This window comes from Balaenoptera ricei, chromosome 11 (genome assembly GCF_028023285.1).
Source record: "Balaenoptera ricei isolate mBalRic1 chromosome 11, mBalRic1.hap2, whole genome shotgun sequence".
In the NCBI taxonomy this organism is placed as follows: domain Eukaryota; kingdom Metazoa; phylum Chordata; class Mammalia; order Artiodactyla; family Balaenopteridae; genus Balaenoptera; species Balaenoptera ricei.
In genome coordinates, this window is record NC_082649.1 from 31,760,794 (window position 1) to 31,779,728 (window position 18,935).

The following is an 18,935-nucleotide window of genomic DNA, read 5'->3' on the forward strand; positions in this document are numbered from 1 at the left end:
TCCAAATGACTGTTTTTTCTTCAATCTCTTTATTTGTAGGGACTACCTAAAGCAAGGTCCTAATTTGAAAAATAAATACAACAGAGTACATCCAAGAAAATCCTGTTTCACAGTGACTGACATCTGTTGTTTACTAACAATTCATGTCAACAGAAATGGAAGGCCACTGGGGGAGTAGAAAACTAAAAATCTTTGATAATCCTAAAAGGTTCTCCCCACAACATTCAGATATAACAATTTAAAAACTCTAAAAATCCCTAGAAATAAAATCCTCTGTATTCTAAGACATTTTATAAATATACCTACTAATCGCCATTAAGTGAAAAGATTTTAAAATGCATTGGTAATGTTTTTCCTTTTAATTTCATTTTAAGAAAAACAAGAGGGAATTCCCTGGTGGTCCAGTGGTTAGAACTCGGCACTTTCACTGCCGGGGCCCAGGTGTGATCCCTGGTCAGGGAACTAAGATCCCGCAAAGCCTCATGGCGCAGCCAAAAAACCCCAGAAAAACAAGATAAAATTTTCACTAGAAAAAAAACTAAGAAGCAGCAGAACAGATTTTGACAGATTCCTTCAGGCCATTAGTAAAATAACTAACCTCTTCCCAAAGGTACGTAAATGTTAAGACTGTGATTCTGAGTAGACAGTTAACTAAGAGCCAAGCGCTGACATTTCGAGAGCTTCGAACAGTGTTCTGTGCTAAAAACGTTACAGCCAGGGTCACTGGTTTGCTCAGAAAGGTGAATCCATTAAATAAGTACAAGCATTATGTAAACCACGTTGTGCTAAGAAATATCTGGCTCTGACAAGGATAATACTTGGCCCTCCATAAAATTACTACTATACTTTTCCACTTATAAAAACAGAAAGGCAACTTACGATCTCAGCTCCCCATCAAGATCCTGTTGTCTTAACTTTCTGAAATCAGCATCAAGAGCCTGGTAGTTTTCCTCAGAAGTATCATAGAAACCAAGAGCAGGCTTTTTTTCAAATGGGATTTCAGCGTTATAATCAACTCCTCTCTTCTTTTTTCTTTTCTTCTGAATTTCTATGCCAGCTGCTCGAAGTTCTCTTCTCTTTTGGAGGGCAGCAAGACGCCTGAAGAAAGAGAACGCAAATCACCTTCAAAATCATACACCATTGGGAAAGGATGGATCAGCCATCAGAGTTAAGAAAACTACCCGGTCACTTGGGGAAGAAATATTTATTTAAATCCTCACCTCACACCGTTCACCAAAATCAATTCCAGTTTTGATTTAAAGGTACACACATACACTAGAGCAAAGAGAAAAAAAGCCAGAAGGAACTATAAGTAAATAGGTATCTAATCTCTGGATGGGAATATACTCACTTAATATAAATTAAATAAAGGGTGAAAAAAACGATCAACAGCTTTGACTTTTAAAATTTATATCCCTGTAGCACCATTTTTTAAAAATCATAAAACAATATTAAAAGGCAAATAATAGGAAAAAATTTTGCACTTAGTATTAAGAATGGTTAGATATAAAGAATCTAAGCAAGTTTTTAAAAAATGTACCCAAGGGAAAGGAAGAACAAAAGGAAATAAACAGTTCACTAAGGAAAAAAATGCAAATAGCTAAAATGACAGAGTGTACTTTAATAATTAAAGAATCACAAATTAAATCAAGTACCATTTTTACATATCTAATCAACAGCATTCAATTTTTGCTTTGTTTTAATGGCAAGGGTGCAAAAAGTGGACAGTCTCTCACAATGGTAATGAGAAAGTACAGTGGTATAGCTTTCCCCAAAGAGAATTTGGAAATACACATTAATATCCCTAACTTTTTTACATTTTTAACCCAGCAATTTCACTCTTCAGCCTTTAGCCTAAGGAAATAAATAGGGACATGTACAAGGCCTTAGCTACAAGACTGGTTACCAAGCACTGTTCAGAAAAGCAGATAAATAGACACAACCTAAACGTCCAACAATAAGAAATTAGTTAAAATAATTTATAACATAGCTATAAGACAGGGTATTATACGGCCATCTAAATAACCTTTAAGAAATCTGTAGGGCCTTACCTGGTGGCACAGTGGTTAAGAATCCGCCTGCCAATGCAGGGGACACGGGTTCGAGCCATGAGCCAGGAAGATCCCACATGCCGTGGAGCAACTAAGCCCGTGTACCACAACTACTGAGCCTGCGCTCTAGAGTCCGCGAGCCACAACTACTGAGCCCACGTGCCACAACTACTGAAGCCCGCATGCCTAGAGCCCGTGCTCTGCAGCAAGAGAAGCCACTGCAACGAGAAGCCCGTGCACTGCAACGAAGAGTAGCCCCCCGCTCACCGCAACTAGAGAAAGCCCACGTGCAGCAACGAAGACCCAACGCAGCCAAAAATAATAAATAAATAAATAGATAGAGAGATAGATAAATAGAAAGAAATCTATAGATAGATAGATAGATAAATAGATAGAAAGAAATCTGTAAATCTACTCTGACATGGAAAGATGCTCAAGACACACTGCTGTTTAAAACAATGTTACAAAGTTTACATGTTATGGAGCAACATGTAAAATTATATGCATATCTATCAGTGAATACATGCATGGGGAGATGTGAAGGATGTTCACCCGAACAGTAACAGTGATAATCATAGAAGGCTGGAATTTCATTTTTTACTTTTTCCTTTGTACTTTCCCAAGATGCTATAATGTTAATGATTCAATGATTAGAAAAGCTATTCAGAATATTAAAAAGGAGAAAAATCAAATTATAAAACAGTATACAGGAGCAATTCCACAAACCCACTCCCCAACAAAACTGACAAAAATTATTAAAAAAAAAAAAAAGTTAAGTCTCTGGAAGGATCCTAAAGGAGATACAGCAAATAAAGAAACGTTTATTCAAGAAAATCTACAAAAATTCGATAAGAAAAGTGAGAGCCTGTAGTATTCAAATCAAGACCCACTCCCTCTTCTCTTCCCCCGTCCCAGCTCAGGGAGACAGAAACTCCACTCCACACTTGGTGCAGCAAAGAACACAGAGTTCTCTCTCCCCTCCAGCTCCCTGGCTTTCATTCCAGGAGGCGCAGGACAGCAGCATTTCTCATCCTGCCTCCTGGAAGCCACTGCAGAGGCTAAGTTCAGACAAGAGTGACTGAGAAGGAGGGGCTTTCTTCTTCTGCCCAGGGGCTCTACCTTGGGCACAGTGCTACTGAGAATACTGGAGCCCAACGATCCTTGCCTGGGCCTGTGGGATGAGGGTCAGGGTCAGGGTTAGGGGACCTGGGGCTGCTGCCTACTCCCACCCCCGACACTGAACACACAGCTCCTAAAGTGGGGGTGCCACTCAAAGACAAGTACATCAGCACCCCTGGATAGAACAGAGAATTCCAAACTCTCCCCAAAGAAACTGACTTCATTTGCAACAGGAAATGGAGACGTTCAGGCCTCAGGGCACTCTCAAAAACAGTGGTAGTCCTGGTGAAAGGCAACTGCGAAGAAACTGACAGATTCTTTGGAGGTGCAGCTAAACTGCAGGCCCACTAGCTTGCCAGAGAGAATCAATCTCTTTCAAAAAGTGGGAGAAGCCCTCCTGGGATGAGAACAACTACCAAACACTGACCTCAGACACTATCCCTTCAAAGGAGCCGAAGTTTGATTGGAACACTTTGTGGAGCAATTAATGCCTCAAGCCATCCTTGAAAACAATACAGCAATAAGCTGGCAATTAGTAGAGTTTAACAGCTGGGTGTAGCCAGGGAACAAGATGTCAAAGGAAGTCCCCTCAAAACCACCTCATCCCAAGGCGACTGTGGGCACACCCAAGACTGTGTCCCCATGAGGAGCAACATCAGAAGCGTCACATTTCTAGGTGGGGGATGGGGAGAACAGACTTCACTAAAACAATCCAGCTAGTCACTGAAGGAGTAAGCAAGCAAGTAACAGGAACAAGGAGTGGATGGGGGCAACACAGTACACAGAACTGCTACAGTATATCATCCAAAGTGTCCAGTTCTTAACAAAAAAAGGTGAGACATGCAAAGAAACAGGAAAGCATGACCCACACCAGAAAATAAGCAGGCAACAGAAACTGCCTGTGAGAGCAACCAGATGTCAGCTTTGACAGACTTAAAAGGAGACATTACAAATATGTTCAAAGAACAAAAGGTAAGCACGATTAAAGAAGGAAGGTAGGATGAAAATGTTCATCAAATAGAGAAAATTAACAAAAAGAAATGATTAAAAAGAACCAAATGGAAATTCTGGAATTGAAAAGTGTAAAGCTGAAATGAAAACTTCACTAGAACAGATTCGAAGTAAAGAATTAGCCAAGATGAAGACAGATGGATAAAGATTATGCAATCCAAAGAAAAGGGGGGAAAAAAAAGAATGAAGAAATACGAACAGAGCCTCACAGAAAGGTGGAACACCGTTAAGTGCACCAACATATGCACAGTAGGAATATCAAAAGGAAAGAGAAAAAGGAGAATAAAACATTAGAAAAAGGAGAATAAAACATTGGCTGAAAATTTCCCAAATTAATTGAAAACCATTAACCTACACATCCAGGAAGCTCAACGAACTGCAAGATAAACATTAAGAAATGCACAAACAGAAACATTACATTAAAAATGCTGAAAGCCAAAGACAAGGAGAAAATCTTGAAAACAGAGAGAGAAAAACGATTCATCACTTACAAGGGAACCCCAGTAAGATTAAGAGCTAACTTCTCATCGAAACAGTCTATACAGTATGATCTAATTTTACACAAATGTTACTGTATGCGTAGTACACATAAATGTATGTCTATATTGAGAAGAGAAAGGTTTGAAGGGACACATTTCATAAGTAATTTTATTCTTTAAATAAAGACTTCAAACGACATTAGAAAACCTTTACAATATAATGCCAAGTCAATATAACCAAGCTATATAGCATTGTATCGACCATGCCCCAAAAAGAAAATAGTACAATACTAGTATTTTGTAGGAAAAGTGTTATTACTTTTATAATCAATAAAAAGCTTTAAGTTATAAAACAGATCTGTAATTTAACATTTAAAGTACATAGTCCTGGGGCTTCCCTGGTGGCGCAGTAGTTAAGAATCCGCCTGCCAATGCAGGGGACACAGGTTCGTGCCCTGGTCCGGGAAGATCCCACATGCCGCAGAGCAACTAAGCCTATGCGCCACAACTACTGAGGTGCTCTAGAGCCCGTGAGCCACAACTACTGAGCCCACGTGCCGCAACTACTGAAGCCCACGTGCCTAAAGCCCATGCTCCGCAACAAGAGAAGCCACCGCAATGAGAAGCCCGTGCACTGCAACAAAGAGTAGCCCCTGCTCACCGCAACTAGAGAAAGTCCGCATGCAGCAACAAAGACCCAACGCAGCCAAAAATAAATAAATAAAAATAAATAAAATAAAAAAAAATAATAAATAAAATAAAGTACATAGTCCTGCAGTACATTCTGCATACACACCAATCTAGTTAATTATAAGATATATGCACAAGGGCTTCCCTGGTGGCGCAGTGGTTGAGAATCTGCCTGCCAATGCAGGGGACACGGGTTCAAGCCCTGGTCTGGGAGGATCCCACATACCACGGAGCAACTAGGCCCGTGAGCCACAGTTGCTGAGCCTGCGCGTCTGGAGCCTGCGCTCCGCAACAGGAGAGGCCGCGATTTCGAGTGGCCCCCACTTGCCACAACCAGAGAAAGTCCTCACACAGAAACGAAGACCCAGCGCAGCCATAAATTAATTAATTAATTAATTTTTTAAAAAAATAGTTGTTAAAAAAAAAAAAGATACATGCACAAGTTATGAAGATGTTCTACAAGAACATCTACAAGAAAGTGTAGGGTAAATTTAAATCTGGAAAAATGTATTTGCTAAAGCAAGCAATACCAACCATACTTGGAGATTTTCATATATATATACACCTGTCATATCCCTGGGCCAATCCACATGGTTAAAAGGCTCAAACAATTTGGTCCCCAAACAACCATGGACAAAAATGGAAAAGTGAATTTTTTTACCTTACTCACATTACTTAACCCTAAATAGTATACGGAACAGAAAGATGACTAAAACTCAGCAGAAAATTTAGAACCTCCTCTTAGCTTCTGTTTACTGTCCCAGGCCTGTCATACTCCCATCATAAGTAACTATTCTGGGCTAGTGGTTGGCCAGCTATGCCAAAAAGCATCCTCTGGCATAGAAGAATCCTCCATCCCAGGATCTGGCACTTCACAGCCATTATTGGGGAAACCATCAACACAATGCTAGTTATTAGGTCAGGAAGTATCAATACTTCCCAGCTTAGGGACCATAAGAGGTAGTTGTGGAGGCTGGGGAGGCTATTCCAATGCCTGAATTCCAAAAGCTAATAAGCTCTTATAAAGTTCAAGTTTTCCCTTTATCCACTTCATCTGGGTTTCTAGGCCATTAGAAATGATGTCAACCATGGATCTAACCAAAAGGGAGGGGAAAGTGGAGAAAACCTTGAGTAGAGGGCAATACTTAATTCCACTCACTTTTTAAATACAAATTTCTATGACAGCCTAAAATGTGGTTCAAGGCTCATTAACTCCCTCCATGTTCAGCTGAGTCTCCTATTTCACAGCCGGTGCCTGCCCAACACTAATCAAGGAGAGTAACTATTGGCAGTCACACCACAGTCCCAGAGCCCCGTGTGTCCTCCAGCCATCTGACGCCAAGATGGCTACAACAAATGAAGCTCCCCCATGCTAACAGAACAAATCCAACACACCAAGACATACATGTATGTCTATACCCGGGCATTACTTCTGCCATGTCTTACAAAACTTTTTTTAAATATGTGTTTTTCCTATAACCACTCTTGAAATGGTTAGGAAAATATATATAAGATTTTTCCAAAGTAATAAACTAAGGACTATTAGCAAAATTGGAATTAGACAACTCTAGTTATCATTCACCCAACAGGGTTGATAAATCACACAGTTTTATTGGGCCTAAGGATGCACACACTAATTTGTTCAACTACAGATGGAAAACAACCATACCTTGCTTCTTCCAACTGTTTCTCCCTCGCTTTCCTCTTGGCTTTCTTTCCCTGAGTATTAGCCAGGCGGGCTCTAGCTTCAGAAAGCATCTCCAATTCATCTGCAAAAATAAAGAGAACAAAAACTAACTTCTCCAACAGAAGCAAGGTGAGAGACATACCCTAGTGCTTAAGATGAGAAAACCCATCAATATAATCATTATATGGTGCAGCATAAAGGAAATAGCTTGGGTTTTGAAGTCAGAGAAACCTAAGTTAAAAATCATGCCCACCACTGGATAGTTATGTGACTCTGGATAGTAACGTTTCACCATTTATAAAATGGGAATAACAGTTCCTACTTCACAGGGATGTTGAGAAGAACTAAGGAAAAAGAAATAGGTAAAGCATCTAGCAAATACTCATTAAACAGTGGCTATAATTATCATATCCTTCATTATCATCAACTATCTGGCACAGCACAAATTGTGAAATATTGTAAAAACTACTGTTTAATTATAAGGGGACTGACCATCTTCATTATCATTTTTCCTTCATTTTTTTCCTCAGAACTATTTCTCTCCTCCAGTACATTTTCCATAGCTCCCCAGAGTAAAACAAATTTCATTACTGATAACTTAGAGCAATTCCTACACAAGGGTGTCCAATGAAATCACAAGGGAACTTTAAAAAACAAAAAACAAAAAAACCCTCAGATTCCAGGATTACCCTCCATTCCCCCTGCCAATTTACTGACGCAGACCTCCTGGAGAAGCCCTGGTACCTTTATTTTTTAAAGTTTGCCATGTGACAGTGATGCAGCCAGCCTAGCCAAAGTCTGCCTTTGGGAACAACTACCTTCAAACTTTTAAATTAAAAACTCAACAAATATTCACTGAATGCTTCACCACAACCCTGTGAAGTAAGATAGATATTATTACTCTCCATCTGACAGGAAAGAGAACCAAAGTTCAGAGAGATTATATGACTCATGTAAAGTCAAATAGCTAATAAGTGGCAGACATGGCACTAAACTAGATTAAAATCTAGTTCCTCTGATTCCTGATTCAATGTCTCAAAAAGGCATCGTAAGTCTCCCTCATGGTATTGTAGTGTTGCCCTTTCAAGAAGATCAAACTTCCTGTCTGAAGTCAAAAAAGTAGTTAATAGGAGCACTGGATCCCCAAATCCTGACTTGTTGCCTCTCTCCTCGGAATAGGAATGAGAACACAGAATCCTAAAGAGCTTACCTCTAGCCACCAGGAAATATCCAGTAATATCACACTGCTTAACTTACTAAATGAATTGAAACATCAAAAGATAAAGGGACATTATCCAAAAAGAGCAATTACTCTACGATAGAAGGTTGGACACACTTGGAAAGATACTTAGAGTAACAACTACAGACAGAACCACAATTCGAAAAAGTCAGAGGAGTTTAGATAAGAACTAAGAGAGTTAAAAGAAGGCCTGAGAAGTCTATGGTTACCAAAGAAATAAATTCCTCACAAAAATACACTTACCCTCATCCATATCAATCGGATCAGGCCGTGCTGGTTTTGTTTCTGGATTTGGATCTATTTCTCCAGGTTTAAGTTTTCGTGGATCATCTGTTGTTTCCTCTTCATTGTCTCTCTGGGCAGCTTTATCCCTAGGAATGAACCCAGAGTAATCAGTCACACTACCACCCATTTAGTCTTAGAAATACCAGGTTCCCTAGTGCTGGCACCCTTTTCTTTGAAAAACCCAACAGACGAGCATTAACAAAAATAAAGCATTTCTACTATTGCTTCACCTGAAAGAGATGGTTTTAAATTTCTCTCTAATTTCAGTGTTTCCATTCACCATGAAACAGGATCCAAGCAGCTCCCTAAATCACAAATGCAGCAGAGCCACACAAAAAAGCTTTTAGTGAGGAACCAAGATGTTCCAAATGGTTAACTCTCAGCAGTATGACTATGGGTGATTTTTATTTGCTTTTTCACTATTTTTTTCCCAGATTTTCTATGATGAACATGTATGGTTTGTATAATTTTTTTTTAATATTTACTTATTTATTTGACTGCGCTGGGTCTTAGTTGGGGCACGCAGGATCTTCGTTGCAGCATGCGGGATCTTTCAGTTGCAGTATGTGGCCTCTCAATTGCAACATGCAGGATCTAGTTCCCTGACCAGGGATCAAACCCAGGCCCCCTACACTGGGAGCGTGGAGTTTTAACCACTGGACCACCAGGGAAGTCCCTGTATAATATTTTTTAATTATTCCTTTAAAAAGTATATAACAGGAGACATAATCTTGATCAACCACATGAGACTTGGAATGTACAATCCAATAGCTTTAGCTCCTCTAGCTTTATTCAGATCTGTAACTAATGTTTAAGGACAGAAAATGCTAAAAGTGTATTCAGCCTCATTCAGAAGATATACACACATTTTAACACTGCTTTTGGAGATTCACTTACAGAAGAAATTCATAGTGTTCCAAACACTGGGCAGCTGTTCTTCCAATGATTGGAGCAATGGTCCTCCACTGAGTTGGCATCAACTTGGCCAAGTGCAAGAGTTTTTCTTCTTCTTCTCTGGACCATTCTGTTTTCTTAATGCTGGGATCCAGCCACTCATACCTATTAAAAAGACATCATTTTATACCTTAATCAGTCACCCAGCATGAATATCCTCCTTACGTAATAGACATACTGGCTTCTAGTATCTGAAAAATGCAAGCTAACTCTCATCCTTCAATCACAAAAGCTGTTTTTTTTTTTACAACAGAATATTCCCTATTTGGTTAAACTTACCCCATTCCAAATACCTTATCTCACTAAATTCTACTGTATTTTAATTATGCAAGGTTAGTAATGTTTAAGAAAGGTAACATGACTGAAATATGATCATATGCCTTCCTTCTCAACTACCAATTGTTTTCATTCATCTTACACTTTATTAGACATTTTGCATTTATAAATAAGACAAAAACCACCTCATATTTTCATAGTGTTTCTAGTTTTCATAGTACTTTCTGGTGCTTTGATTTGATTCTTACAACACCTTGGCTTACTTCTTTAAGCATTTGACTTACACTCACTAAATGCTTTTCAAAATTGTATTTGTTTGGTGAGTTTTTTAATTTAAGTAAAACTACTATGTCAGCTCTGTCTTTCCTCATGCTCCACCTGACCCACCTTTTCCATCCAGTCTACTTAGCTGGATGAGAGGCCTGCAAACAATATATAAGCCTTACCAAACACAGCGGTAGGAGCTTAGCTCCACTAACAGAAGCAGAAATCAGAACCACTTATGTGGGCTGAGGACCGTCTTCCTCTTTGTGGGCCAATCTCTACATTCTGATCCTTTCCCCTACCCAGGTGCCCAGGAAATTAGGTCACTCTTATACAATCCAAAATATGATCCTAGTACCACATGGGTCAGGGCTGGGGCCACATCACTCATGCCAAAAATACATGTAAAAAACTTAATATGTCCACTACCCTGTGACTTCAAAGGGGACACCACAGATGTAATGTTGGGTTATGTTATATTCTGGGGAAGCAAATATACAATGTTTCAACCATTCATGAGGCAACTCAACTACTGTAAGCTAGCCTAGAAAATTAACCATTATTTATCATTTGTTTCTTTGGGAAAGTAAGTTCTAAAACAATCCACTTATAAACTTTTGGAATACAATCCATTTATAAGCTAGGATCCATCTGTACCTAAAAGTAGTTTTATTTCATGCTTCACAAAGCACTCTCAATCAACATTAACTCATTTGAGCCTCACATCTCCAATCAGTTAGGGCCAAGTATTATCCCCAGTTGGGAGAAAATAGTGGCAGGAAAGAGGGACTAGAAAATGGCTTGCCTAAGATCACATAGGAAGCAAAGGACGGCTAATTCTTAAATCTAAGTTCCCATCTCCCACTCCATACCTTCTGTTATATCACAATGCCTGCTTTCTTTGGTAAGGTTCAAAGAAATGACATTTGCCTCATCATAATTAAGGTCGTTTTGTGTTTTCCACTCATTAACTGGTACATACCATCTGGCTTTGCACTGTTTTGCTGATTTTCTATGCAGCAGTGAGGCAATCCTAGACCACTGGTTTTTCCCATATTTCATTACCGCTGCCTTCAGAATTTCATCCTAAAAATTGTTGAAGAAAAACAGTGTATTCAATCACAAAACTCCAAGTGAGAAAAGACAAAATTAAAATTAACTCTAACAGAGTTGTGCTATGGAGAAAGAGAGATATCAACACACACATATATCCTAGATTTAAAAAGAAAGTACAAAACTTCATTACAATAATAAAAAAACAGCAAGCCAGAATCAGTGAAATGCAAGAAGTTAAGAACTGCCTTAGAGGGACTTCCCCAGTGGTGCAGTGGTTAGGAATCCACCTGCCAATGCAGGGGACACGGGTTCGAGCCCTTGTCTGGGAAGATCCCACATGCCATGGAGCAACTAAGCCCGTGCACCACAAGTACTGAGCCTGCAAGCCACAACTACTGAGCCCGTGTGCCGCAACTACTGAAGCCCGTGCGCCTAGAGCCCGTGCTCTGCAACAAGAGAAGCCACCGCAATGAGAAGCCCGCGCAATGCAGTGAAGAGTAGCCCCCGCTCACCGCAGCTAGAGAAAGCCTGCGCGCAGCAACGAAGACCCAATGCAGCCAAAATAAATAAATAAAATTAATTAATTAAAAAAAAAAGAACTCCCTTAGAAGGACATCCTACCCTCCCTTACACACAACCCCTTCGCTATCCCATCCAATAATTGGGAGTGGGTACAGGGTGTGGCTGTTACTCTCTTCAAAAAAATATGGCTCATTCATTCATTCATTCAAAAAACATTCCCTGAATACCAACCTTGTACCAGGTCTTGTGTACTTAGGGAAAGAGAATCAAAGAGCATATATCCAGCCCTCAAGAAGCAAGTCAAGACTCAGGTGAGGGCTTCCCCGGTGGCGCAGTGGTTGAGAATCCGCCTGCCAATGCAGGGGACACGGGTTCGATCCCTGGTCCGGGAAGATCCCACATGCCGTGGAGCAACTAAGCTCGTGTGCCACAACTACTGAGCCTGTGCTCTAGAGCCCGTGAGCCACAACTACTGAAGCCCACGTGCCGCAACTACTGAAGCCCGCGCGCCTAGAGCCCGTGCTCCACAATGAGAGAAGCCACTGCAATGAGAAAGCCCGCACACCTCAATGAAGAGTAGCCCCCGCTTGCCGCAACTAGAGAAAGCCCGCGCGCAGCAACGAAGACCCAACACAGCCAAAAATAAATAAATAAAATAAAATTAAAAAAAAAAAACTCAGGTGAATCCAATCTCTAACCCAGGCTTCCTGCCTCCAGCTTACGAACAACATTTTCTCTTCAGTCCCATAACCCCAACTCTGACCCAAGAATCCACATCTCAGGTCTAACCTAAGAATTAAGTATTTCCCCCTAACTCACCAGTCAACTCTGTCTCCAGACTCCCCCAGTCTCTAGATACTATTTCACCAGGGCACCCATTCCAATATGGAATTCACCAATCCCAGGAGAGCCCGGCAAGCTAAATCACAGACACCAGGGATATTAGAAGAATGCACTTGGGGCATTTTACTTTTAGGCTTTTTTCCACATTGAACTTGAGCTACATGCCTCATACATAAGCCACTCCACACCACTCCACACCCCTATCATCAGAGACTCAAAGACTGCAGGGCTTGGGCCACATCATAGGAATCCTGCTGTTACTTGATTTTTGTACACCTGTCTCTCCCACAGAAGTCGTCTCTTCTCCAACTTAAACAGGCTGGTTCCCTCTGTGCAAGCTGAGGCAAGGTTCTCACTGACTTTATGTGTAACTTTGTTGCAGCACTGCTATACTTAATCACATCTTCAAGGAAGTATATACAACAGTTATCTACCCTACTAGATCCATTCAGCAAAATTTCCCAAGCAAATTTTGTTTGGTACTGTCCTAGGTTCTAAAGATACCAAGATCTGGTCCTGCCCTCTTGCAGTGCTGTCTACTGGGGAAAAGAAACAGCAACTAGCACTTACTAAAAGATTACTATGTGACAGACCCTGTTCTAAATGTTCCAAATGTAGTGACTCATTTAGTCCCCAAGACAGGTAGGTATTATTATCATCCCCATTAGAAAACTGAGGCTCTGAGAGGTTAAGAAACCCTCCCAGCATCACACAGAAGGATGTGATGCTTGCAAGAAGACAAAGCAAACTATAACAAGTGGATGAAAGAGTTGTCATAGGACCACTGGGAGCGCAACTACTTTTTACAGGATGAATAGGCAAAAATTCCAGAGGAGTTTCTGGACTTGTTTTTTTTGTTTGTTTGTTTTTTTTAATTTATTTATTTTTGGCTGTGTTGGGTCTTCGTTTCTGTGCGAGGGCTTTCTCTAGTTGCGGCAAGCGGGGGCCACTCTTCATCGCGGTGCGCGGGCCTCTCACTATCGCGGCCTCTCTTGCTGCGGAGCACAGGCTCCAGACACGCAGGCTCAGTAGTCGTGGCTCACGGGCGTAGTTGCTCCGCGGGATGTGGGATCTTCCCAGACCAGGGCTCGAACCCGTGTCCCCTGCATTGGCAGGCAGATTCTCAACCACTGCGCCACCAGGGAAGCCCTCTGGACTGGTTTTTGAAGGAAGGTCAGAAAGATGCCAAGCAGTAGGAGGATATTTCAAGAAGGCATAAGATGTAAAAACACACAGAGCATGAAAAAATATGGTGTTCTCGGGAAACTGACAAATTCAGTGCACTATTAACACCAACTCCACTAAAACCTCGTTTCTTTTTACTCATTCTCTACTGTTCTCTGGCTCACCAATGGCATGATCCACTACATTTCTGGAAGCAAAGAGACTACTGTAGGCCTATCTGGCTTCTATCCAAGCTGAAGCGGAATGACAGGAAGACACAGGCCTTGGGATCTGACGGGAGGGCGGACAAGTTATGCCTTGATAACAGATGACCGCAGGGATGCGGGCATAAACGGGCACTTTGAACCTGGCACTCAAACTGCTTCCCGTCTGCAAGGAAGTCAAGAAAATAACAAAGTTGTCGCCACAGCACTTCTTCATTTTTGAATATCAGAGAGAGGCACGATGCCTGGGCTGAGGAACAGGGGTGCCCCAAAGACCGACTCTAGTGGTTATCGTAGCTCTCCCTCCACACTGAGTTCCACCAGGGCAGAGGACGCGTCCTCAATTCAACAAATGTTCACTGAGGGCCTAACGAGTGCCCGGCAGGTAATCAAGTGGTTAAATCACAGTCCCCGTCCTTGAGGTGCTCAGATAACATGGGACCGGGCACAAGGTAAAGGCCCCGAGGGTCGGCCCCGCACCGCCCCCCACGCAGACCCCGCAGGCAACCTCCCCGCCTCCCCGACCTCCGGGCGCCTGCGCACCAGCAGCTGGAGGGGCGGAGGGCAGCGGACGGCGGGAAAAGGGGACTTACCTCAGTATTCCTCCACACGCCCCCCTTTATCATAATTCGAGGCATCTTGGCGGCGGGGTGTCTCGGCAAGCGGCCGAGTGAAGCTTCTGAGAAGTAGTAACGACGCTACGGCCACGGCACCCAAAGCCGTCACTTCCTCCAAGCGCAACCTTCTGCTTTGAACAGCTCTGCGCAGGCGCAAGGCGGGGTTGGGGGGGTGGGGAGAAGCTTAAGTAGCAAGTCTCGCGAGAACTCGAGTGACTGAAAGGAAATAAGTGCTTTGTTGTTAAAGCTCTACTCTAGGAAGACTGACAGAAAATCATCAAACGACTCTAAGCCAAAGCGCCCTACGCCGCACGCATGCCCAAAATAGATTGGAAGAAGCCATGGCTCTCGCGAGATATCGGCGGTGGCTCTTGGCAGAGAATGTAGTGCTGCGGTTGGTTGTGACGTCACCTAGTGGCAGAGAATAGGAACGTGACGCGTGTAGAGTTTAAGCCCAGCTGGTCTAAAAAGAACTTTGTTAATTTATTAATTTAGCACTTTATTAGGCATTTAACTGATAGGAATTTATTCACAGAATACTCAGGAAAAGGCAACAGCTTATTTAAGCCTAAATTATCTAACTTGGAGGTAATAATAGTACCAACTTCGTAGGGTCGTCCTAAGGATTAAATGAGATCGTAAACCTAGCATAGTATCTGATACATAATTAGTGATCACAAAAGTGGCAACTGTTATTACAAGAAGCGCAACCCCAAGTGATCAGTGGTTGTCCCAGAAATCCACAGAAATGTCATGTCCGAGTTTTTCATTCATTGCTATTCAGTCTGTGTGGATTAATAGTAGAGAGTTACCATCTATAGGTACTGGTATTAGACACACTCGGTCTGGGTTGAAATCTTGGCTCTCTCATCCGCTTGGGTAGTAACCTTGCTGAATCTCAGTATCCTCATCTGAAAAGTGGAGTTAACAATTCATACCTCATAAATTTGAGGGACAAATTAGTTGAAAGATACCTAAAACCCAGTGAGGTAGGGATTGCCAAACTGCCATTCCACCTCCCCATTACTCACTTGGTCTCCTTCACCATTCAAAAACATCTCTTTGGAGCCAGCCCTGGAAGGCATGAAAATGTTTAGTGGACTGGGAAACACCCTAAGAATTTAAATAATGCCTTTCTCTTTATACTTCATTTCTCCATTTGCCTCTTCTGAGAGAACTACAGAACTTTCTGGTAATATATATATATACATATATACTGTTTTTCCTTGAAATGGGAAATTGTAGCAATAAAATCACTAGTTTGTTGAGAGGACAGTGCTAGATTATGAAGAACACACAGAGGTGTGTGTTCTGGTGACAAGCCATTTTCTGTCTCTGGACGGAGATCCAGAGATAATGCTTCTCTGTAGGATGTGTGACCATTACTTCCTGCCAACCCCACCAACATGCACTCAGCTGCAGTGGTTACAAGTGTCTCTCTCTCTCTCACACACACACACACACACACTGGCCATGTGATTGATCTGATCAAAGTTGAACCAGTTAAGTCTCCTCCCCAGGAATTTTGACACTGAAACCTAGAAGCCAGTCTCTCTGCTGGCCAATGAATCTCTAACATGTGACACCCAGGAGTTGCCTGCCACCATGTTTTGTACAACGTAGACTAAGAAGGGAAGAAAGCAAGTCCCAGGTGCATTGAGAGGAGCAGAGAGGAGAGTACAGAAAGACAGACGTAGGTCTTGGCTGCACCACTGTCCCTGGATCCAATATGTTCCTCTGTCCTTGGTGCATCCCTGTCCTTGAGTTGTTTTTTTTTTTAATATTATTTTACAATCTACTGTTTTTTTAATTTTTTAAATTTATTTATTTATTTTTGGTGCATTGGGTCTTCGTTGCTGCGCGCAGACTTTCTCTAGTTATGACGAGTGGGGGCTACTTTTTTTTTTTTGGCTGCGTTGGGTCTTCATTGCTGCACGTGGGCTTTCTCTAGTTGCGGGGAGCAGGGGCTACTCTTCGTCGCGGTGCGCTGGCTTCTCATTGCGGTGGCTTCTCTCGTTGTGGAGCATGGGCTCTAGAGCGCAGGCTCAGTAGTTGTGGCGCACGGGCTTAGTTGCTCCGTGGCATGTGGGATCTTCCTGCACCAGGGCTCGAACCTGTGTCCCATGCATTGGCAGGAGGATTCTTAACCACTGTGCCACCAGGGAAGCCCCCTGTCCTTGAGTTCCAATGATTAGTTCCCCTTTTGGCTTTAGTCAGTTGGAATTGGGTATCTGTTATTTGTAAGCCAGATTCCTAACACATCCAGAGTTGAACCGGTCCTCTCTCAAGAGCCATTTCAGATCTAATATTCCAAGAGTTCATGATGATGGCTTCTCCTTCCCACTCAGCACCACCTTTACACCCCCTCCATGTCACCTTTTCACTAAATAGAAAAAGTGCCCCTTCCTCAAGACACTTTATTGACACCTGCTGGAAAATTGTCACAAAATACTGATGTTTTGAGAACAAGACACTTACTACAAGAAAATTAGATCTCCCATGCCTATGATACAAATTGCACCCCCTTAGGGGCATGCGTTTTACAACCTGCCCATTGGGACAGAGCAGCCCTGTCAAAAGTCCCCCAAGGCACCCTTGAACATGCAGACTGCATGTCTAATCGAAATTCTAGTTTTCATCTTGTCCAGTTTTTTACCATCAAGAAACTGTGCAGGGGACTTCCCTGGTAGTCCAGTGGTTAAGAATCCGCCTTCCAATGCAGGGAATGCGGGTTTGATCCCTAGTCGGGGAACTAAGATCCCACGTGCCATGGGGCAACTAAGCCCATGCACTGCAACTGAGCCCGCGCACTCTAAAGCCCGTGTGCCACAACTAGAGAGAAGCCCTTGTGCTGCAACTAAGACCTGACACGGCCAAATAAATAAATAAAAAGAAACTGTGCAAGGGCTAAAATTAGGGTCAAAAGCCTGTGACAACACCAAGGGATGGCGAGGAGCTGGGGCTAGCCACCCTCATCATCTTCATCATGTCCCCAAAAAGGATATGGAATTTAAGTAGAAATATTGCGCTGCTTTGCAAATACAATTTCAAGACAGGTCCTCCAGCCCTGCCCGCATCCACCAGGTTGCCACCTGTAAGGCCCTCTCCCATTTAGAAACTCCTCAGCTAGTGTTGGGAAAAACAAATATCTGGGTGTCCAGTTACTACAAAATGGAATTCCATGCACCCTAAATGCTGGTAATTCATACCGTAATGCTAACCATGGTTAATCATCTAAATTGGCTTGAGTTTCACCTAATGATACTCCCTTGTAGTGAGTCCAGTTGTAGCTTGTAATTTTTTTCTCAGGTTTTTCTTGTTATTTCTGGGGATTCCCTTCTGCCCTGGGGTGGGGAAGTGTTCCCAAAGAGACTATGCTTATTCTCAGGCTCCAGAGATTCAAGAGTCTTTGTGAGCTCATTTCTCAGTTTAGGATCAATAGTCCAATCAGGTAATTTACAACTAACCCTGCATCCACAGGGCACAGGCTTGGGTTTTACATTTCTCACAGGAGACTTTTTTTTTTCCACACTCATATACCAGACCCCTGACTCACAAGCCCAGTTGCATCCTGGACAGTTCCACCTGGGTGTGTCACAGGTTTCTCAAATTCATCTTCCAAAAATTGAGCCCCCAGGAATTCCCTGGCGGTCCAGTGGTTAGGACTCCACGCTTTCACTGCCCAGGGCCCGGGTTCAATCCCTGGCTGGGGAACTAAGATTCCACAAGCCTCGCAGTGCTGCCCCCCCCCCCAAAAAAAGAAGAGCTCCCCCTAGAAAACCTACACTTCTCCAGCATTCCTTATTTCAAGGGATAGCACAGGACTGGCGTGTATGGTTGTGTAAAGGGTTCATTGCATAAGGGAAAAGTGGGGGCACTTTTCACAAGCTAGTGAAATCTAGCTTGCACACTGCTCACCAGGTGATGCGTCCACGGGACTGTGTCCACCAAGAAAGCATCTTTCTCTAGGTGTATGAAGCCACCACATGGGCTAGACACTACATGTTGCCCTGGCAACAGCACCACCATCCACCTATTGCCACTTTTCCTTCCCCCATACCTTCCTCCCACCCACATCCAAGTCATTCCAGAGTCTTGCCAATTTTATCTCCTAGGTAGCCCTCCAATCCATCTCCTTTGTCCACCTCTGCTGTAAGTTTCCAGACCTAGCAAATTAAAATACCAGTTAAATCCCAGTTAAATTTGAATTTCAAATAAACAGCAAGTGAATTTTAGCATAATTGTGACTTAGGCATTCCTTCTGTCCTCCCTTTCCTAGAGAACCCTGGTTTTTCCTCCAGCCCACACTGCGCTCAGCCAATAGAACACATTTCTAGCCAGATGATCGCTCCCATGCTCACACCATCACCACTGGAAGGTGCCCTCACACCCTCTCCGTACTTGGTAGAAACATACATTTCCTCAGAAAATAAGCCATTGGGATTTTTGACTT

At 42.5% G+C, this 18,935-nt stretch overlaps 1 protein-coding gene across 1 annotated transcript in view; it reads right to left on the reverse strand.

Annotated features, from left to right (window-relative positions):
* Positions 1–14,633, reverse strand: part of CDC5L (cell division cycle 5 like) — a 45,117-nt gene extending 30,484 nt beyond the window's left edge. The window contains exons 1-6 of the mRNA XM_059938584.1: positions 14,459–14,633; positions 11,039–11,142; positions 9,460–9,621; positions 8,521–8,648; positions 7,020–7,119; positions 880–1,098 (exon numbers count right to left, since the gene is read on the reverse strand). Coding sequence (XP_059794567.1) covers positions 880–1,098; positions 7,020–7,119; positions 8,521–8,648; positions 9,460–9,621; positions 11,039–11,142; positions 14,459–14,503 — 758 coding nt within the window. The 5' untranslated portion in view covers positions 14,504–14,633. The remainder of the gene's footprint in view (positions 1–879; positions 1,099–7,019; positions 7,120–8,520; positions 8,649–9,459; positions 9,622–11,038; positions 11,143–14,458) is intronic.
* Between the last annotated feature and the right edge of the window lie 4,302 nt (positions 14,634–18,935).